General features: G+C 43.0%; 2 protein-coding genes across 3 annotated transcripts; both read right to left on the bottom strand.

Annotated features, from left to right (window-relative positions):
* Positions 1–7066: 7066 nt before the first annotated feature.
* Positions 7067–15250, bottom strand: LOC111226286 (fatty aldehyde dehydrogenase-like). Of its 2 annotated transcripts, none has more exons than XM_022751354.1 (10): positions 15092–15250; positions 13254–13423; positions 12946–13177; positions 12053–12138; positions 10864–11072; positions 10016–10133; positions 9583–9724; positions 9339–9505; positions 9149–9248; positions 7067–7603 (listed from the first exon to the last, which is right to left on the bottom strand). In XM_022751354.1, the coding sequence occupies exons 2-10, from the start codon at positions 13407–13409 to the stop codon at positions 7290–7292; spliced, it is 1524 nt and encodes a 507-aa protein (XP_022607075.1). In that variant the 5' UTR covers positions 13410–13423; positions 15092–15250; the 3' UTR covers positions 7067–7289. The 2 variants fall into 2 exon arrangements, with proteins under 2 accessions (XP_022607075.1, XP_022607076.1); XM_022751355.1 differs by having other exon boundaries at positions 7469–7598.
* Positions 15251–15609: 359 nt separating this feature from the next.
* Positions 15610–22448, bottom strand: LOC111226283 (fatty aldehyde dehydrogenase-like). Its single transcript, XM_022751349.1, has 11 exons — positions 22361–22448; positions 21757–21919; positions 20220–20451; positions 19516–19601; positions 19221–19429; positions 18972–19089; positions 18640–18781; positions 18275–18441; positions 18064–18163; positions 17713–17951; positions 15610–16430 (listed from the first exon to the last, which is right to left on the bottom strand). Exons 2-11 carry the CDS (start codon positions 21916–21918, stop codon positions 16416–16418), a joined length of 1470 nt encoding a protein of 489 aa, XP_022607070.1. The 5' UTR covers position 21919; positions 22361–22448; the 3' UTR covers positions 15610–16415.
* Positions 22449–23369: the final 921 nt, after the last annotated feature.

Below are 23369 nucleotides of genomic sequence, written 5' to 3'. Positions count from 1 at the left end.
AAATTGTTTCTTCGTGCCTCGTTTAGTGTCTTTGTGTTAAATCTGGTGGAACATGTTCATGTGAAATCCTGTCAGGGACCAAGCCGTCAAAAGACAAGCGAGCACAGGTTCACTTCTCAAAGGACGAGTTTTCATCCTCCCAAAATACAAATGAATGACAATAAGTAACTTTACTAAATAACTGGGCCCTTCAAAAAGATACACAACAGAACCTTAACTCGACTGACTGACCTGACAAACGCCCCGATTTTGTGAACACCGTAATAATTGTCAAAATACTCATTTAATCCAAAAGAGTCTCAAGTTTTGTGACGTTTTACTTTTATTTACTATTTAAACGATGTTTTATTAACTTGAAGTGACTAAAGAAACAGACTGTGTTTGTGAAGCATTAAACCTGAGGGTATCTTCAGTGACACTGGATGAATTTCACCATATTTTATTTAAATCGTCACAAATTCCAACAACCATGAACCTGATTTCTGACCTTGGACTGAGAACATTAGCACTTGTGTTGAAACACTTTGTTTCTGAGGAACTTCACTTCATTCACAAGTGTTTCACCATCGTCTGATTACCACAGACAAACATGTCACTGAGGGTTAAATGAGTTTTCTTTCTTCTCATCTACTGTCAGACGCATCAACACCTTCATGGTTCAACTGAAACGTGTGGAGGTTGATGCTCGACGACGAGGCCCAGGGTCAAAATTATAAATGAAACCTGAACAATTTCACATTTGACATATAAATCTAGCCTATACAAATAAATGTTTGCACATACATATTTATGTATGTATGCTTATATTGTAGACGGATGTTACATAAATATATAACCATCCACAAAGTCATGTCATTCACCCTCCACAGGTGGATTTGATGATGTCACAAATTGTGAGAAAATGACTGGAATTTCTCATTAACAGGAAGAAGTTTCTCTTCATCTGCTGCAGTGAAGCAGTTCATTGTTCACGTCAGAGGAAACAGACCGTCACTCAATCTCCAGTGAAAATAAACAAGAAGTCATTGTTCTCGGTTAAAGCTGAGCTAAACCCGGCTTCTTCCTCACCAAAATAAAAGCCTTCCTCTCATTTACTGGCTTGGAGTCATCCCTGCTCTCTCTCCTCCTCCTGGGCTCGACCTCTGACTCCCTCTGTTCTGGACTCAGCCGGTCCAGAACGCCGCAGCTCGGCTTCTGACTGGTTTCAGGGGGAGGGGTCACATGACCTCTCCCTATTGGCTCCCAATTCACTTTAGAATAGATTTTAAGGTTCTCCTGTTTGTTTCTAAGGACGTGTGCGTCCTCACACTCACCTAAACATGTTGATTACTGGGCTGCTCCACGAGCTCGTTAGGACCGTCCACTACAACATGTTCTGTTCTCTACAACTAAAGCCATAGATTCATAACACACAGGCCCATGTATTCAATTTTAAACCCCCCCCCCATAATAGAACTTTATATCTAGTTCTGTTCTTACATGAACAGGAACATTAAAATTAACCAATAAAAAAAAAAAAGGTCAAAATAAAATACTTATTTCTTTTAATTTCAGGATGAAGTGATTTCACGGGGCAAATGAACGTGATTTGAAACATTAAAATGTTTTATTATAATTCACCATTGAACATGAACCTGATGACGTCGTCCCTCAGTGGAGCTCATGTTTCCAGACTCGCTTCACCTCGGGTAGTGACACTCCACTCCGACCGCAGCTCTCTGGCTCCGTGTGATGGGGCTCCGGCTCGACACTGGGGGGGCGTACACCAGCGAGAAGGCGTAGATGAAGGTGTTCTCCGTCATCTGGGGAAAAACAGCAGAAAAATTTATTTAAAAAAAAAAAAAAAAAAAAAAAAAAAAAAAAAAACTTAGAAAAAGTGATTGTGGCCAGAATTTTAATTTGTTTTTTTTATGTTTGAAAAAAATAAATTTCTCTTCAAAATTTATTATGAAATGCTGAATGTGATTTAATTTTGCCTTTGTTTTGTTTTTGTATCTAGTGATTCTTTAATGTGTTATTTAGGTTGTCAGGCCTGATTGGTTTTATAATGTTGTTTGGCTCATTTAGTGATTTAGAGCAGTGGTTCCCAACCTGTGGGCAGAGGCCCACTGGTGGGCCGCCTAGGCCTTGCTAGTGGGTCCCACATCATTTGAGAAACAGAACAACTTTGGTGAAAAGACATTAAAATATAAATGTTTTAAGAACATTAAAGGAGATCAGGCTGCAGGTAAAAACACAATTGAAAACAGACTCGTATAAAGCAGCTTTTAATTCTTGATTTCACTGCTGTCTGCTGGTTGTTTTAGTCCAGCTGTTTAAAAAAAATGATGATATGATACAAGATGAGACATGAACGCATCACATGAATAAAAACCTCGTACCACCAGCGTGCTGTTGCAGCCGTGCAGCTCAGACTCAAAGACGATCACGTGGGACAGGTCGTCGACCTCGGTGGCTGAACAACCACCGAGTGTGATGTGCTCCGGTTCCACCAGCCGGCCGAGGCCCAGCAGGTCCTGACTCACTTCCACCTGGAGGCCGCTCTCCCCACACCTCACAGCAACACGGTTCCACGTCTCCGGCCGCCGCCGCTCAAACCGGACCGGAGGCTTCTTCAACTGATCCACTGGAGCTTGTGGAAACCTCCAGGAGAGCGGTTCCAGCTCCGGGTAGACCTTCACCTGGAGTCCCCCGGCTGGCTGAGCAGACACCCTGGAGTGCTCTCTCTCAGGTTCTGCTGACGGCCTCGCCTCCACCTGTGCAGGCCTCTGCGCCTCCACCCCCCGGCTGGCTGGCTCTCTCCTGCCGAGGACTCGAGCGTCACTAAGCCGCACACAGAGAAGCACAAAGCCGAACGCCACAAGCTGCCTGGACGCCATCGCTGCAAACATACACTTCTCTATCCAGCTCTCTAAAGCACCAGACCGAGGAGGCGACCCCTCCCCAGGCCTCGTTACCTGAATCCCTCGCAGCTGCACGGCCTGCACTGATTGGTTAGTCTGTGAGAAACCCAACCATCAGTGTTGATCCACAGGTGTGTTTGATTTGTCTGTTTGATGGACATCATGAAAACCCCCGTTACCTCCGACAAGGAGCTTCTGCTGTTTGTTTGTCAGTAGTTTTACACACCAAGCACTGAACTGATTTGCAGCACACCTGTAAATGTGACTCTGAAGTCTGGAGCATCAGGTTTGACCAGGTTCCGGCAACATTTTAAAAATCAAACTCGAAGCTTTTTAAAACCTCAATCAAAGCTCCAGAAGTTCAACAGCAGAGTCGACAAAAGTAGAAGCCAAAAAAAAAAAAAAGAAAAAGTAGAAACCCAGCAATAAAAAGATGTCAAACATTTTCTAAATCCTGCCACAGAATTTCATATAATTTCATTTTTATGTAACCAGAGGGAAAATAACTTGTTTTCAGTGTTTTGTTGTGCAGACTTTTCATCACTATGACAATGACTTTTTCTTTCCTCACTAAAAAATGATCTAATGATTACCTGCAGACTGCAGTTTTGGGAGGTTAGCGCCCCCTAGTGTGTCGGCATAACCACAGCTTAAAAATAAATTTATGTCAGCAGCTGATTATTTATTTTTATTTATTATCATTAGCTTTGTTTTTGAAACTGAAACACAAGCAGCTCCTGGAGTCACCCGACAACATGGAGGAGGCTGATCAGTGACCTTTGACCTCTTCCTGACTCTGCTGCTCTGCCTCCATGATGAGTGTCGTTCACACAGCCAGTTAATTAGAGCAGAGTCAGTCTGAAATGACTGTGGCTCAGGTTCATGTGTCCATGCTAATTACTGACAGGACAGAGCTGAAGCTGCTGAAGCTGCTGAAGCTGCTGAAGCTGCTCGGGTCGCGGCTGAAGCTGCTGAAGCTGAAGCTGAAGCTGCTGAAGCAGCTCGGGTCGCGGCTGAAGCTGCTGAAGCTGCTCGGGTCGCGGCTGAAGCTGCTGAAGCTGCTGAAGCTGAAGCTGAAGCTGCTGAAGCTGCTCGGGTCGCGACTGAAGCTGCTCGGGTCGCGGCTGAAGCTGCTCGGGTCGCGGCTTCACAACAAGAACAAGTCTCCCGAGGTGAAATGAGGAGCAGCACTGGTGGTCTGCTTCACCATCAAACCCATCAACCCCTTTGTAGGAGCCAAAATATGTTTTTGCTTATGTTAATATTTGCTTGTGCTGCACGTATTGCGTCACTTCTGTTGATTGACACATGGGTGTGGTTTCCCCTTATTCTACCTGTTCACTTGGGTGGCGGCGGGAGATTTGGACAAAGGGAGTTGGTAGAGCTCTGATATACTTTCTGTTGACCGTCACCATCGTCATCATTATCACCATTGTCTTTCATCACTTTATTCTCAGTCGGATCACATCAGGTTTTATATTTTTGTGGAACAGCTGCTTGTCAGTCCTTTTTGATTTTTTCATTCAATAAAATTCAGTAAAACGTCATCTGGATTTCAGTATGATTTTGTGGACGTGTCACAGACAAGAGTCTCTCAGCAGCCTTTTGGAAAAGTAGTCGCTACACCCTTGCTGGTTTGTTACAGTCACTCTGAGGAGCCAGGAAAGACAGATCTTTACTAATTGGACATTTAAAGTCACCACCAAAGAGATCAGCAGCGCGTGGTTTCCCAGTGTCAGCAGCATGACTTCAGTGTAGTTATGCAGCAGGTGTTCAGGAGCGGTGAGGTGAGCCTGTTAGGGCAGAAGCAGCTGTTTCCTCTGTTGGTTTACGAGTTGAAGATCTGAATATCCACAAGTGGTAAATCTGTCAGTGTGAAGCTTAGCAGAGCAGCTAATGCAGCTTCAATGGCTTAAATGGGGATGGGACTAAGACATGGGACAACACATTTGTAAAGACGTGTTATAATTATTCATTGACTCAGCGGTAACAGAACAAGCTCTATACTTTTATCTCTAACTGTTCAGGATGAAACTCTGCATCTTCTTTTAATTCAGTGTAATTCACAATCAATGAGAATAGTTTCTTTTTTATTTCTCTTTTGAACTTAGTAACTCAATAGAAAAACTCATGAATATAAACATGTGTAACACAAACTTGATTTGATCTGTTTGACAATCTGATCTGTTGGAAACTCTTCTGTAGCTCTCTGCCGCCGTCTGGTGGCCGTACACAGTATGAACCTCTTACACTAACTGGAGAACCAGTAACCTGCACAGGAACACATCTACAGAAAAGTAAAGAACTCACTTAAGAAAAGATACTCTGCTCTGCTCAGACGATTTTTTCCAGGGAAAAGTTTTCAATAACCTTTTAATTTACAGGCCGTTAATTAATGTGAACCGTGTGTGTGGGCTATACTACTTATTATAACTTTTCCCATATAATTACCATCCAATTCAATTCAATTCAACTCCATAATCAGCCAATATTTTTAAAGTATTTCCCAGTTATTATACTACAACTTGGAATTATTCTGACTTTTCTTGACTGTTATTTCTTCGCAATTTCTTCACATTACCACAAAATAGCTACATAATTAATGACCTGCAAATTAAACGGTTGACAAGTTTTCTTTTTTTCTTTTTTTTTAATTAATCGAAAATAATTCCTGTTCCTATTTTCTGAATTAACAACATAACATTGAGATAATGATGTCGTTAATTCTGAAAAACAGCAGTTTTTATTTTTCTTAAATGAACGCATTATGCTTCCATACACATCTGTATTGAGTGTGTTGTTTATCACGCACCACTGAGGCACAGCTGCACGCACGTGCTGTACTGACGTGAATTAACAGAAGACTGTAGTGTTAGAAAACAGTCTAAGATCTTCATCTGAATTACAATCCTGAACAAACACAATCTATTTCAACTAATTAAACACAAATCACTGTTGTTCTTGTTCATGTTGAAAACATGACTCAGTCATTCACAGTGTAACTGGAGAAAGTTCGTGAACCCTTCATCTCGTGACGTCAACACGTTATTTACAACTGATTAGCTGTTGTTGCTAACGAAGAGAGCTAACACTTTCTCTTTAGCATGTGGAAATGACAATACAACTGAAGTAGGACTCGAACTTCAACATGAAGAAGGGAAACAAAGATGGCGTCAGGCCTCGTTGTTTCAGACTCCTGTTGTTGTTCCGACTCTGTTCCACTGAATCAATCCAACCTTACCTGAAATCCAGTGTACTCACGATCAGGCGGGAAAAACATCGTCACATCCGGTGATTCACCTGGTGCTCACCGACATGACGCTCTGTTTTGTCGTAGCTTTAAATCCGTCACATTGAACACGTTCAGAAACTCACAACGACCCAAACTTCGCTGACTTCTCGGTGTTTTATTTGCGCTGCCTTATCCAAAGCACCAAACTGCTCTACGGCAAATCCCCCTGTCGTAAACTTCAACCGTATGATGTACACTTTACGACAAATAATAGAGAAGTGATTGTAAATGCGCCGTCTCCTTCATCAGCTGTCTCTGATAAAAACCAAAGATTTTCTACAGTATCTTTGTGGCCAAGTGTACGTCAAAGTGTACATTATATGGGTTTAGTTTACGACAGGGGACTTGCCGTAAAGCAGTTAGGTGTTTTGGATAAGACAGCGCCAATTAAACGCGAGAATCAAACCTTGTAACAATGACAACCTTCATAAAAAATCATAATGTTTAGAAATAATAATAATAATAATAATAATAACAATAATAATAACAGTAATAGTAAATAAAATTCATACAATAAACACAAAGAGAGAGTTCCAAAACATAAAGAGTAACATTCTCAGATACCAAATTCTCCAAATTATAAAAGTAAAAATAAATAAATAAAATAGATAAATTTATGAATAAACAAATAAACAGAAGGTTAATTAACACTTTGATTCTCTGTGTCTTTTATTGCTTTGTTTTGTTTTTATGTTTGGGCAGCACTTTGCTGCTAGTGCTATATAAATAAAGTTATTATTATTAAATCATTTGAAGAAGAAAATGCATTTTCAGAAGAATTATAAAATCTGCTAAATAAATTATTAACATATCATCAATCATTTTATTTAGGAACAAACAAACAAACATTTCTGAAAACAGAATTTCTCTCTTCATGATGAAATGTGTTTAAACTCCTGAAGAAGAGAGAACCAGGTTCATCTGATATAGAACAAAACACACAGAAAATAAACGTTAGATCTAAAGGTTATCCTCTTATTTATCTTTAAATATCTGAATGTGAAACACAATTCATGTTCTAATCATAGAAGACGTCACAGGCACGTCTCCTTCTTCTTCTTCTTCTTCTTCGGCCTCAGAGAAGTTCAGTGTCTCTAGTTATAGAAGCCTCTCCAGTACCAGCAGGTGCAGTTGAGACCGGCAGCGATGAGCAGGATGACGAGGAGCGTGATGAAGAGGCCGAAGCCGATGACGGTGGCGATGACAGCCCAGATGAACGTCCTCTTTGACGTGTCGATCAGGGGCGACTTCAGGGCCATCCTCACCCTGCGCGCCCGCCGGCGGTCCTGAGGAGGGTACCGAGCCAGGTTCACGCTCTCCATGCCCAGAGAGCGGACCAGACACGCCCTCTGGTGGCTCAGCTGATCAAAGGTGTGTTTGCCATGGTAACGGCCCATACCACTCTGACCTGGAGGAGACAAACAGGTGATGTGGAGGTTTTCATGTGGCTGGGTGGGGGCTGCAGACAGGTGCTACCTCCATGATGACACCAGAGCTGCAGAGGTAAATTTAATCTGTGTAACAAGCTATCACCACCTGTGTCCCACTGATGACACATTTTTACATGAAGCACGTTTCAGTTTCTTCAAGTTTACACAACAAAACTCAAAGTGTCATCCCTCAAAACGATCCTGTACGGTGGCCCTGAGAGGACAAAGCACTGCAGCTGAAGAAAACACATGTAAACAGACAAAACACAAATTCAGAAAAACATCTTCATCAATGTCACAACACACGAGCTGCAAAGACTCACAACAACAACCAAATACACACAGACGACAACAGGAAGTGTTTCCAGGGGACACTAAAAAGTGATGAACCAAGCTGGGACGCACTTGTTGTTCAATGTTTTGTGGCTTTTGAAGTTAAAACCATTGAACCATGGATGTATTATAGTACATCCATGCAAGTGCGAGGTTCATCACTTTTTAGTGTCCCCCTGGAAACACTTCCTGTTGTGTTGTGAGTATTTGCATCTCATGTGTTGATGAAGGTGTTTTCTGAAGCTGCGGGGCTTTGAGCCCTCAGGGCCACCGTATGAATCAGCTGTTTGCTAACATGTTAGCAACAGCAGCTACGTTAGCCGCTGGTAGCAGCTTGTTTACGTGTTTTTCTGCCCACTAGTGGACAAAAGTGAAATGACTGTAATTGTCAATTAATAAAGCAGCTTCATTGTCGACTCATCAAATTGTTTCAGATCAATCATTTTCTTATGAATAAATTGAAATTTGCATAAAAACAGATGAGTTATTCATGTTTGCTTTGACAAACTGTTTGGTAACCACGGTAACCAGGGTTAAGACTCGGTTTAGGAAAAAAGCCATGACAGATGAATAGTTGCTCAGTCAATGTTCCCATCCTAACTGAAGGTAGGAAGTGTTTTATACGAGCTTCCTAACTTCAGTAAAACTGTTCCACTTCTCCACCTCGTGGCTGACGTGTTTCCTCCATGACGCTGCGCTTTTATTGCTTTAACACCGCAGACCAAACATCAACAGGCTGGACTCACTGAGAGGCTCATGCTGCTAACGATGTGTTTGATGACTAAAACTCATTAGTAGATGCAGCCTATCTTAACCCTGTCTATCTCTTTTATCTCCTGAGTTAGCAACGTTGTAAATTTCAATGAGAAATCTAAAGGTTCACAAAAATACGTCAGTGAGATGAGGTGAGAGAAGCAGCGTTGGTTGCTAGGTAACAGACATAAGAGTTGATAACAGAAGTTGGATTGAGTGTTTAGGATTATTGAACCTGAGAAAACAGAAAAGTAATATATGATATATATGTCTCTATATCAAGAGTGATGTTGCCATACGTGTCACCTGTCAGGGGGATATATTACTATCACGTCTATACATCCTCTGGATATATGAAAATATAAGTTTATAACATATATTAAATAATAATAATAAATGTTGTCCTGAACACAGACAGTAACTTCAGTCAGTCTCACCAACGCCACCAAACGGCAGAGAGCTGAGCGTGTAGTGCATCATCACGTCGTTGACCGTCACTCCTCCACTTGTGGTCTCCTCTATCATCCTCTTCACAGCCTTGGGGAAGGGGGGGGCAGAGAGGAGACACATGAAGAAGAAGCTTCATTAAACTTAAAACTTCTTATATCTGTTTTCCAGCTGTTTCACCTTCTTGTCAGAGCAGAAGATGTACAGGGCCAGAGGTTTCTCTCTCTCGTTGATGAAGCGAATGGCGTCGTCCATGTCGCTCACGGTCACGATGGGCAGCAGGGGGCCGAAGATCTCCTCCTGCATCAGTCTGGAGTGGGGGGGCACGTCCTTCAGCACTGTGGGGGCTTTTAACACAGAAACATACTCAGTCTTTACTGTTGTCTGATCTGAACTGAGAGATTAACAAAACGTATCTTCCTACCAATGTAGCACTGGGAGGCGTCACTCTGGCCCCCCACCACAGGAGTGTACCCCTCCATCAGACTCATGACTCTGTTGAAGTGACGCTGGTTGACGACTCGGCCGTAGTCCGGGGAGCATTTAGGATCCGCACCGTAAAACTCCTGCAGTAGAGTCAACGTTCAGGTGATGTTCAGGAGGTGTTCAGGAGACATCCTCGTATCAGTACATTAAGGTATTGTAGCACAGGTGCAGACGCTGAGGGACGAGCTGCTGTGGGCGGCTCAGCAGAGAGCACCGCCCACAGCAGCTCAACACTCAGCGTCTGCACCTGTGCTCCTGCTGCTTCTCTAAACTGAATCTACTGCAGGTAACACACTGACTATAGAGCAGTACCTCACACACACTCTCACACTAACATGTCAGACCTGATCAGTTTAGAGTTTAAATGTTACCAGTAGAGTCTGTCGGATCCGGTCCACCACTTGTCCCTGGATGGACGGTTCACACAGGATGAAGTCCGGAGCGATGCACGTCTGACCACAGTTCACAAACTTTCCCCAGGTGATCCGACTGCACACGAACCAGGAAGTGACGTACAAATGAACAGTTACACTTTATCTAATGTACAGTTTGAATGTGTCAGTGTTTTAATACTGTGAGAAAGTCTCATTCAGGTACATTTACTAATGTGGAGCTGAACAGATTGTTTTGGTTTTTGAATACATTAATGTTGTTTTCAACCACTTTCACATCACAGAGCTTTTTAAATCTGTGCTTGGTGACACATTCCATGACACTCCGACATCTGAGAACTGTTGGCTGCCAAAGATCATTGAAGTTGAACATTTGCTGAAGACAGTGTTATATTATATTATATATATAAGTTTGTGCTCAGCAGCCAACAAATGATTCACTGTGACAGATTCTGTATTTTGTCTTGTCTACTGAAATGAATGGAACCTGTGGACCAGGTAGGAAATCAATCAATCAATCAATCAAGTTTGGAAAGTTGAGGAATGAGTCGTTGAGCCTCAGTGTCATTGACAAACCAGCAGATGATGCAGAAGCTAAAAACGTCTGAAGCGTTTTGTTGTGGACGTTAAAGAGCAGCGGTTTGAGGCGACCCAACTGCAGAGTGGTTACGGCGAATATCACATGGGCGCAAACACCCGGGTTCGACCCCCAGCCGCCCGGACAGACACTTTACTGCATGTCTGTCCCTGCATTTCCTGTCTATCGTCACCGTCCAATCAAATAAAGACAAAATCCCCTAAAAAAGAGGAGCGTGTGAGTGTGTTACCGGCAGGCGGTTCTGATGTTACAGTTCCTGTCGATGTAGCAGGGACTCTTCCCGCCCAGCTCCAGGGTGACGGGGGTGAGGTGGCGAGCTGCGGCCTCCATCACCAGTTTGCCGACCGAGCTGCTTCCTGTGTAGAAGACGTGGTCGAACCTCTGCCTCAGCAGCTCCTGCGTCTCTGAAGCTCCGCCCGTCACCACCGGGTACAGATCCTGAAATAAACAGCACGAGGAGGACGGTCGGGTTTATATCCGCTTCTACAGTCGATGGAAAATCTGAAAACTTTTAATGATCCCTGCAGCTAAAGCGCTGAGTCGGCCCAGACTGGACAAGACAAGACCTCCTTTAGTCTTCAATAGGTGAGTACTTCACTGACGCTGTGATAATTCTGATAACTTATGAACCAGACGTTCAGCAGCTGAATTCTCCACAGAGGTCTCTCCGCTCCACAACAAACACACCAGGAGATTCAAACCAGGAGAAACACTGAATAAAACTTTAAACTTCAGAGATTAAGTGACGCTCCTCAGTGACACAGGACGGGACGTCTCCAGCAGAAACATTTGTTTCCTGTCAGAATCTGTATTGATTTTAAACTTCTTTTATTTGTTTTTAAAGCTCTTGCATCGGCAGATATGAACAGTGTGACCCGAGGGCCTGAGCAGCCGGAAGTGTTGAAGTCTTTAAACGTAAATGTCATTAGTCACTTTATTTCATTCACCTATTTTATTGTATCTCATTCTCAGCTTTCTTATTTCATTTGTCCTTTTTCTTTTTTGCTCATCAGTCGCCTGTGAATTTTGAACTGCTCTGACCTGTGTCAAAAGTGCTGCACTAATAAAGTTTGATTGATTGATTGATTTAAGAGTAATTCTGAAAAGTTTAATAAATTCAGGCCGTTACAACTGAGCAAACACCAGCTACAAAATCTGTCTGGATGAACCTGAGACCAAAGATCCAAGTTTAACAAACAAAATCTCACATTTCCCGACTGAAACTCTCATTATGACATCACAACAGGAGGAGCCATCGTCCCACCAACCCTCTCTCCTGGTGACATGGTCTGACAGTTTGTCTGGGACACAAAGGGAGTCCCCTCACTCAGCGGCCACTCGGCCGTGGAATAAAAACTGTCTGTGAAGCAGCTCTGTGCGTCGCCATTCACACCAACAACAGACGCTGCAGTTCAGACCTTGTCCAGATACCGAGGCAGCAGCGCCCGCAGCAGGAGGGAGGAGTACTCGCTGAGCTCCGACGGCTTCACCACAGCTGCGTTCCCTGCAGAGAGAGAGAGAGAACACGGGTTTCTATCAATGGGATGAGGTCACTGAGAGAGGGAGGGCGAGCGAGCGGAGGCTGAGAATGCAGAGCTGAGGCGGGATGTCAGAGGAGGTTCACAGCAGGACAGTTCAGCTGCAAAACACGAGTGTGACCAACATGTATGTTTATGTATTATGTTATAGATCTGTTGTATCAGGATATTGGTAAATGTTTTATAGTTTTGTGCCAATAAAAGAGTGAAAATGGCTGAAGACGCTCTCGTCTCTTCATCAGTGCTGGTCAAACTGAGAGGAGGAACAGCAGCAGGAGGTTCAGAGGGTTGAATGAACATTTACTCTGTTCTCACAGAACGTCAGTCCTGAACTTCATGCTGCTTCTCTACAAGACTTCAGATTCATCACAGCTCAGAGCGACACTCAGACTTTCAACCAGTAAACACAAGCTTATCATCATTTCATCACTGCAGCACTTCTTTTAAAGTTATGTCCTAAATCTGATTTTATACAAATCTGGAAATGACAAGTTCGACCTGAGAGTCTTCATCTCTCTGGAAACTTTAAACTCCTGGTGGCCTGTGTCTCTACCTGCACAGGTATGGTCACATTTAGCTTATTGCACCTTCTCAGGTCAGGGGCTGTAAACAGACTGTGATTGGTTGACTTCTCTATCACTCCACACTTGAATCATTTTATGAGTTCATGGACTTTGAAAACCTCGAATCCACCTGAGCAGAGGTCTGCTCTGAAACAACAACACTGTGACTCTGGTGTGGGGGGGGGGGGCCGGGAGATGGAGGGTCCCTACCTGCAGCGATAGCTCCGACCAGGGGCAGGAGGGTGAGGGCCCAGGGGTAGTTCCAGGCCCCGATGATGAGCACCACCCCCAGGGGCTCGGGCTGAATATAGACCTCGTCTGAGATGGTGAGGATGTTCCTCTCCACGTGGCGAGGAGCCGCCCACTCTGCCAGCTTCTCCGTGGCCAGCTTGATCTCGTTCTCGATGCCGATCAGCTCCAGCAGCGGCGTGTCGTACTGACTCTGCAGGAAACCAAACAACCTGTCAGTCAGACAACAGCTGCACCTGCAGACATGTGACTCAGCGTGTGACACTCACCCTGTTGATGTCCTGTTTGAGAGCGGTGGAAATCTCAGTCTCCTTCTCAGTGATCATCCTCTGCAGAGCGTGAAGCTGCTGCAGCCTGAACTCCAGAGGCCGAGCGCGGCCGCTCAGGAAGGCCTCCCTGGCCCGCTGCACCGCCTGCCTCTCCATACATACAGGTGGAACTGTGGGTACAGCACAGGTGTTTCAGCAGGGAGGGTGTGTGAAGTGACACACATACTGAACTTAAAGGGCCAGTGCGCAGGATTCAAGGGCAGAAGTGTAATATTATATTCATAAGTAGGTTTTCATCAGTGTAAGAATCATTGTGTTTTCATTAGTTTAGAATGAGCTGCCATGTTGCACCGCCATCTTTGTACAGTAGCTCAGAAGGGACAAACCAAACTCTGGCTCTAGAGAGGGTCCTTCATGTTTTACATTACCTGAGGGCCACCGTAGGTTCTCCTACACCACTAGATGTCACTAAGCCTTCCACACTGGTCCTTCCAATTTTAAAAATGAACAGTCAACATGTCCTGGAACAACTTTTACTTCCTGTATCTATGGAAATTTAACAAACTGAGCATTATGTTGTCACAGAACAGACGATCAAAAACCAACCAGACGACTGACGACCAATACTGAGAAGTGACACAGCACTGTGATTCTGTTTTTACCACAAAATGTTTAATCAATTTAAACTTTGCAATGAGATTTTAATGTAAATAATTTAATAAATTTAATCCGACTCTTCATTTCCAGTCTCAACATCAGAACCTCTGCTGACTTTAAATCAAGGCAGAATTCAAGGTGAGATGGATTTTAAAACTAAAACTCTATAAATTATAACTTTGTTTATATAATATTTTTAGTCAGGATTCAACAATGAATATAGAAATATATAATTACAAGTGTTTCCCTTATTTTATGACAGGAACATCGCTCAGGCCCCTAACGAAGGCGTCGAGGTCAAGAATACACAAACACTGTAAATAATGTGTAAATAAACTGATCAAATATATAAAACATACAACTTTCAAATACTAATCTACATTCACTTGTAATAACTAATGTGAATAAAGGAAATTAAAGGAAAGTTTTCCATAAATTATAACTAAAATTATTATAACAACACTCAAATCCTTGTTTTCTTAAATCAAGAAAATGTGATTTATAAAATGAAAGCTTGTTTTAAAAATCAGTTAAAACCCTGTTAAACAGTCTGTGGATGTGAAATCTCGATCCTCACACCAAACATCTGTCAAATATAGAAACATCTGTAGTTGAAATGAAATGACTGGAAATGGCTCCTGTCAGTTTTCATGTCTTTCTCTCTTTTCCCTGAAGCACAGCTGCGTAAAAACATTTCCACCATCATTTAATTAAGACTTCAACAGGTTGTCAGAGGTCAAAGTGGAACAATCATGTATTTTTATTAACCAGTGATTAGACGGTATGGATCATGAGGAAGCTTAATGCATTCACTTAAAAAAAATAAAATTAAAAAATCCAGTTTTTCTTAATTTAAATGAATAAAAACATATTTTTAAAACGTTTTACTAGAAAAAATTAAAATAAAATAAAAACAGGATTATTTTTTTAAATTTGTTTTAGAGAAAACTTTTCCAAAAACTTCTTGCAGATTGTTTTTCTCATGTGAAGTCATCGTCACACTGTGACACTGTGACAACTGCGTCGTTTGACTTGAGAGAAACAATCATTTTGATTTTAATTTCGAGTCTCTGTCGTTTGTTTCATAATAAACTCTGGATGTTTCATCTCCTGTCACTTTAAATCATCTGATCGACGACGGTTAAATAATCAATAAATCGATAGAGAGGAGTTGAACTCACCGCGGTCCGGAGCAGCTCAGGTGAAACACATCCAGTTTTCTGTGTGGAGGTTTTAGAGAATGGTCCGTCACTGATCTGATCTCAGAGCGGTTCAGGTGTCCGATACGCTCCCGGCTCTCCGAGCGACTCTCACCGCTCATCAGTCACTCTGATCTGGGGTCAGTTTACCGGGAGGCTCGGTCACCGTGACGAGGAGCTGGAGCTGCGTTCACACACTGGGAGCCTTCATAACATTCCCCCCCCCCCAAACCCGCCTGCGCACGCACACACACACACGCACACGCACACGCACACACATACACACACACACACACACACACACACACACACACACACACACACACACACACACACACACACACACACAGCATTTTACTGCCCGTAGCTGGGGTCAGTGTATCTTAATAACAGCCTCATAAACTCCAGTGACCTTGGTATCTTGTCAATAATATTCCAGTGTTGATAATAAGACAATGAGTTATAATCAACGTTTTGTTTTGTTTAATGTTTAATGGCAGAAACAATAAAATATTATCAGGATTCAAACTGGAATAAAAAGGAGTAACAGAAGTTACCATGGCAACATTCAAAGCAGATGATATTCATGAAATTGATTTCATTATTTTGTTAAAGTAAAATCTCCTTTTACCAGGTTAAATAATAATAATAATAATAATAATAATAATAATAATAATAATAATAATAATAATTACAGATTTTAATTCTATAAAATTGACATTAAAAACTTTAATAGCAGCTTGAAGTTGTAACGGAAGAGTTGTGAATGTACGGTGGCCCTGAAGCTCAAAACACAAACAACCTCAGAAAACATCTTCATCAGTTTGACACGAGCTGCAAATACAGACAACACGACGGAAGAGGGGACACAAAGAAGTGACGGACCTGAAGGCTAAGCTAACGGCTAACATTTTTGCAATAATATCTGAATCATGTGATATCGACGTTATAATGAACAGAACAAACTTTAGCTTTAGCTCATTTTCCAGCAGCGCTAACATGTAGCCAACGAGCCGTCTTCATGACTAATGTCCCCTAGAAACACTTCCTGTTGTGTAGCAGCACGTGTGTTGTCAAACTGATGAAGATGTTTTTCATGTGTTTCTGAAGCTGCAGGGGTTTGAACCTTCAGGGCCACTGTATCAATCAGTCAGGTGTGTCAACATGGATGAAATGATATGGACCAGTTAATCACAGCTGCGCCATATTTCGCTACAGGGCAGGAGTCCACGTGGGGGTCCCGGGCCCCGCACCACCTGCACCAGGACACGGTCCAGCACAGACCAGCAGAGTCTGGTCCTCAGCCTCACAGCAGGAACCTCTGCAGGAGAAACAACAGTGTGGATGTCAACAGAAATGGAGGGGTTGACCAAAACAAAAGGGGCCATTTAGCAGAGGAGAGTGAAGCATGCTGGGTAATTAAAGGGAGGGTAGATGAGGGGGCATTCAGTGGTTAGATTTCCTGGACAACAGTACGCATTGTCTGCCGGGGACAAAGGCCATTGTTGTGTGAGGGGACGGGGGCCTGTGGGATTGTGGGTATGTGGAGCGTAGTCCCTGTATCTGCTCATCATGGGAAAATGTGTCCGTCGTTATTTAAACGCCTGTAAACAGTCGTCACACAAAAGACCCACTGTTAAAACACACACGTGAACACAACACGGAGCTGTTCTATGAAAACATCATGTTCCTGCTGTGAAGGTGAACGAGGTCCCAGCAGATTCCGGATCAGAGGGAAACCAGCCAGTCAATTATTAATGAAGGATCACATCATGGTCTAACAGTTGTTGGACAACATGTGACTTTTATTATGACCTGAACTGAACCGTGATCTCAATCAGTCACAACACATTTTCACAGATCTGAAATCAGACGCAGTCACATGATTAAGCTCCATGTTTCTTCTTCTGTGTTTTATTTGAAGTGTTGATCCATCAGAAGATATAAAAACCATCTCAGTGTAGTTTCACATCTCCTCTCTCAGGCTTCTCTCTGGAGCTCTAGTAACAACAGGTTGGTGAGCCAATCAGAAGAGAGGAGGCTCTGAGCCTCTCTTTTTCCTGCAAGGTTTGGATGGTGGGTCCAGGTGGGCGGGGCTTGGTGACTGCTTTGTTGTGACATCACAAAGTTCCAGAAGTCCTGACGGCTGGTTTAAGGCTCAGTGTCTGAATACAGGCTGTGTGCATTTCTCTGTTACTTGAATTCTTTTGTCTTGTTTTGTTGTTTTGTTTTTTATTGATTCAGTGTGATTTTGATTATTGTTTGTTTTATTAGTTGTTTCTGTGTGAGGACACAGGAAGACGAGTGACCGCTGTGTGGATCAAAATAATTCTGGTGACTGATTTGTTTCCAGTAAAGAACAATATAATTTGGTGCTAATTAAAATTATTTTATTCCCATTAATTACCAGAATAACAGACAGAAGTGAAATGAATGAAGCATCAGACTGAACGGATCCAGAGACTGAACAGAACTGAATAAATATGAACTCAACACGTTTCTTCAGAATTTCACACGATTAAACAAACGGCCTCAGAACTTATTCCCCTTTAATGAAACAGACCTTTGTTTCCTGTTTGACCCGTCTGGTTTATTTTACTTACCTGAACCACAAACGCCGCCAGACCGGCCAACATGGCGAGCAGCGCCATGCGGCGCAGCCTGCACACGTTGAACTGCTTGAGCAGAAAGAATCGAGCCCAGCCCAGTTTCTTGGCGGTGTGGGGGGGGTACCGCATGCTGTTCACCCCCTCCATCTTCAGCTGCTTGATCAGACAGCTGCGCAGGTGGCTGAGCTGGTCGAAGCTGTGGCGGCCGTGGTAGCAGCCCATCCCGCTGTTACCTGGGGAGGCGGCGGCGGCGGGGGGGGGGGGGGGGGGGGGGGGGGGGGGGTTAGTCATCTTTGTTGTGGAGGGTAAAGCAGCTGCAGGTGGATCTCACGTTCACACACTCACCGACTCCTCCGAAGGGCAGAGCGCTGACGGTGAAGTGGACCAGACAGTCGTTGGCCAGCAGAGCGCCACTGGACGTCTCAGCGATCACCCGTTTGATCAGCTGATATCAGAGGGGAGGGGTCAGAGCAGAGGGGGAGGAAGTGAGACACAAATGTGGTCTGAAAGTTAACCTGAAGGAGGGAAACACCTGTCTGCTGGCGATGTGTTTCACCTTGTTGTTATTGGAGAAGACGTAGACGACCAGCGGCTTCTCTCTCTCGTTGATGAACTGGATGGCCTCGTCCACGCCGCTCACCGTGATGATGGGCAGCAGCGGCCCGAAGATCTCCTCCCTCATCACTTTAGATTCCCTTGTCACGTCCTTCAGGACGGTGGGAGCTGCGCGGAGGAACAGAGTCAGTCCAGATCGTGATTGACTTTATACGCAGATATAATGTGACGGAGTATTGAGACCTCACTGAGGAAAATAATCTGAAATTTGGAGATTGAAGTTGTAAATTTAGAAGAAAAAAAAGTCTTAAAATACTTGTCAAAAGTACTTTTCAAGCTGGCCGGTGGCTCAGACACTCGACTCACCGATGTAACACTGGGATTCATCACTGTCTCCACCCACAGCGACCGTGCTGCCCTCCATCAGAGCCATGACCCTCTGGAAGTGTCTCTGGTTGACGATGCGTCCGTAGTCCTCAAACGTCTTTGGATTATCTGTGTAAAACTCCTGCAAAACACGTCACAGCATCTTCACACTGACCTGATCGGACAATTCAAGTTTCTACTGTAAAATCAGAATCGTGTTTCTCTGAGACCAGAACATAAAAACATCTACGGACAAACATTAAAGCATTTCCACATCATCCCCTCTTTCTTCCATAACTTTCCTGACACAGATTAAAACCTCGGTGTCAGACCTTGATGTTCTTCCTGATCTCGTCCACCACTCTGCTCTGGATGGACGCTTCACACAGGATGTAGTCTGGAGCGATGCACGTCTGACCACAGTTCACAAACTTTCCCCACGTGATGCGACTGTGAAGAAGAGAAACAAACTGAAAACACTTCCTGTCTTTATGTTGTGTTATTATCTCACTTCACACACCGGCAGAGCTACAGATTCCTGACCAGCACGTATCTGTGTGTGTGAGATCCAAGGGACTGACCGACATGCGACAGTGATGTCACAGTTGCTGTCGATGTAGCAGGGACTCTTCCCGCCCAGCTCCAGGGTGACGGGGGTGAGGTGGCGAGCTGCGGCCTCCATCACCAGTTTGCCGACTGAGCTGCTTCCTGTGTAGAAGATGTGGTCGAACCTCTGCCTCAGCAGCTCCTGCGTCTCTGACACGCCGCCCGTCACCACCGGGTACAGATCCTACAGAGAAGTGATCCGGTCATTACAGCTTCCTGTATGTTCACACCGAGCAGAGATCAAAGATCATATGGAAGAAAGAGGCTCACTCTGTCCAGATACTGAGGGAGCAGCTCCTCCATGACCTTCGCAGAGTGAGAGCTGACTTCAGATGGTTTTATTACTGCTGCGTTTCCTGGGAGGTGACAGAGAAACAGATGAGACGATACAGCGTCATCAAAGAGTCTTTTTTCCTTGAGAACATAAACACATCACAGCGACAGGTTAATGTCAAACTTTATACACAACGAGAAAAACAGACATGAGTCTGCTGAATCTGAAAATCGAAATCAAACACTCCAATAAACTAAAAGTGTTAAATATGAACCTGTGACGTGACTTTCTAACGTAATATCACTTAAGAAGGATTTAGTGTTGAGACGTGCAACAGTTTTGTTTATTTATTTATTTAATAGGGACGATGTAGTTTAACAGTTTCAAAACAAAGTATGAAACTAACGAGTTGCACAGTTTATATCTGTTGATAATTCTCCACTTCTGTCTCTAGTTGAACTTTTACATGTGTAGCAGCAAAAACAACACAAGTGATAAAATCCTACAATTAGCTAAAAACAAGCAGATGTTCAGACTGAAAAGAGAAACAACAACAACAACAACAACAAGCTACAAACAGTCAAACAAAGACAATTCATAGAAACAGTTACCTTCCATTTTGAAAACACGACCACACTCAGGAAGCAGAACACCTCATGTTTTAGAATAGGAACATAAACTCTACAGGTGTATTTGTTACCTGCAGCGATGGCTCCCACCAGCGGCTGGAGTGTGACCGCCCAGGGGTAGTTCCAGGCCCCGATGATGAGCACCACCCCCAGGGGCTCAGGCTGGACGTAGACCTCGTCTGAGATGGTGAGGAGGTTCTTCTCCACCGGCCGAGGAGCCGCCCACTCTGCCAGCTTGTCGATGGCCAGTTTGATCTCTCCCTCCAGGCCCAGAGTCTCAAACAGCTCCGTCCCGTGTTCACTCTGAAAGACGGGACAGAACCTGAGGCCCGGATCAATCCTTCAGTCCCAGCTGGTTTGTTAATGTTTACTGGTTTACTCTGGCTTTTAATTTCATTTCATTTATTTATCTGTCTATATATTTATATATTTTAAGCTGTTTAACTGGTATGTCTTTGTATTCTATGATTATTTTCTGGATTGTTTTCCTTCTATCACCATACTTCTATTTCTGGTTATTTATTTTATTTCTAATTTTATTTCTGGTCTTACTCTCTAACAAACATCTCCTCTCTTTTAGCATTTTACTATTTTGTCTTAATTATTATTTGATTATTAATATCCTACCTTTCACTTCTAGTTTTACTCACTTTAATACATCTCCTCTGTTTCAGAATTTTATTATTTTATCTTTATCACTCTATCGTTATCTTTACTCCAGTCTTCAGTGTTTCACAGTTCCTGTTGTTATTGTCTTATTTTTATTGTTTTTATTAATTACTTGGTCATTTATTGTTTTGCATGTGAGTGAGTGAATGGGGGGGTGGGAGTGTTTTTTTATTGCTTCTAAATGCTATACAAATAAAGTCTGATTGATTGATTGATTAATGAAGGAATATTCGAACAATAACAATACTACACATGTTGGAGAGGAAGCAGGAAAACAACACGTTCATTCATGTGTTCAGTATTCTGATTGATAACTTATGATGATGATTACAGTGTGGTTAAAAGAGTAACTTGCAGTAAATTGTAGTTCCTAATTTCTAAAAAATACACATAAATACTTGATGGTGTTTGGTGAAATAATGTTTGTACAGGTTCGTTCCAATCAGCTGTCTGTTCTCATTAGAAAAAAATTATTTCATTAAAGTTTTACTGACCTGGAAACAGACTTAAAGTGTGCATTACTCTTTAAAGGCAAAGAGCAACATGTCAGTTTAATTACGTCAGTCTTCAAACAACTGAAGAAACTAGATCAGCAACTTTAAAAACAAACAGGAGAATATTCACCTGTGTCCTGTTTCCTCAGCTGGTTTCTAATCCAGGTCTTAACTGCAACCTGGATCTGGATCAGTCCTGCTCCTGGTCTGGTTCTGACCTGTTTCTATAATGATCTTAAAATTTACTGCTGCTGTTCCACTGATTGAAAATAATCCCTGGCACTAAATGTTGGAGTAAAGTTGTAAAGTGCATCCTGCTGTGTTTTCCTATAAAGTGACCTTTCTGCAGAGCCACCATCCAGTGCCCTGGCCCCTGACAACATCCCTCAATATTCCCGGGATTCCAGAACCTACTGGGAATACTGGAAGGTCCGTGCAGACCCACCTTGCCCAGGTCCCTCTTAACAGCATCAGCAATGTCCTTCCGCCTCTCTGAGATGAAGCGGAGCAGACTCTTCAGCTGGTGGACCCGGTACTCCAGAGGCTTGGTGTTTCCCGTCTGGAAGGACTTCCTAGCCCGCTGCACGACGAGCTGTTCCCGGGACATCCTGAACAGAGAGATACGAAGAGACACATTCCCTGAAAATCCTGGCGTCGCGCCTGAAACCTTTCCTACAGTCAGTTTTAGCTAAGCTAGCAACTACAGATACATTTAAACAACAGTTAGCCAACCGGTGACCGTTAATATGCTAGCTAACGTTAGTCAGAGAGAAAGACACAGCGGATACGTCCATGTTATCCTTACTGTTGCTAACGGTACTGAGGCTAGCACCGCGAGCTAACGAAGGTTTATGTCTTTTAGCAGGTGTTAAAACAGGTTAACGGTCACTGTAAACAGAGATGCTAATTATTGAATCGTTCTGCTTTAGCTTCATAGCTCACAGCAGTAACGGATAACATTGGAAACTGTTACTAAAGCTACAGCTAACAGTGTTAATATCCGTGTAACCTTAATAATATGATACAAAAAGACAAGTTATAAGTTTTACCTGTCAGGGTCACTCCTCTCTGACCGGTTTGATATTAACTACTAACTAGTTATAACCTTTATAAGGGTGTGTTGTTACTGAGCCCGGCACAGGCGTCAACAATTGGTCCGTGTGCGTGTCAATGAATGAGAGCACCAATCAGCGCGGCGCATAGTCAGCGGAGCCCCTCCCACCATGACAATAACAGTAACAACTAGAAAATGCACTTTCTGCACAAACTGCCATGAAGAAATACATGTTATATGAAATTACAAGGTTGCTGAATGTTTATTTTTACATTTATCAAACATAAACAAAATAATGTGTCATAACCATAGACTGTATATGAAACTTAGTTATAACTTAGTTATTATATATTGGAAATTTAAAGTCCAATTAACATACATTTACTCATTATTCAGCTGCATCACACTCTACTCAAAGATTTATTGGTAACATCTTGCACACAGCTTTCATTTCACTCGCCATTATCAACTCAGTCAGGTGCAAGTTATGCAGGAAGCTCCTATCAGTTTCAAAGGCGGAGGCCCACACTGTTCAAGCCTGTAAAATAAGTCTGCAGAGCACAGTACAAAAGATTTGCATTCATTAAAAAAAGTGCACTTGTAGAAAAGATTTGTATTTTTAACAGAAAACAGAGACTATTGATTCACAGTCTCTTTAAAAAAATAATACAAATCTCTTCTACATGTTCAAAACTGAGGAACTTACACTCACTCTAATGACGGGATGAGGTCAGCTTTCTCTGTTTCCTTGTTTTCTTACAGAACATTAGATGCTTGAGGAATGAATATGGAGGTTATACATGAGGCATATTGGGAAACTGCATGTTTCAGGCCCAGACACAGTCATTAAATACAAAACTTTAGAATATGTAACGGTTCATGAGAACATGTGTTTGTGCCGCTCAGATTCAATCACTTCTGTTCCAGATGGTTGTGCTTGAAGAAACAATTATGGATTGATTACATGAATATTCAAAGCTACAGTGACTCTGGAAGAAGGATGT

The sequence above is a fragment of the Seriola dumerili genome, unplaced genomic scaffold (genome assembly GCF_002260705.1).
Source record: "Seriola dumerili isolate Sdu_G_001 unplaced genomic scaffold, Sdu_1.0 BDQW01000153.1, whole genome shotgun sequence".
In the NCBI taxonomy this organism is placed as follows: domain Eukaryota; kingdom Metazoa; phylum Chordata; class Actinopteri; order Carangiformes; family Carangidae; genus Seriola; species Seriola dumerili.
The sequence above is the reverse complement of the archived record's forward strand: the minus strand, read 5'-3'. Positions and strand labels throughout refer to the sequence as shown.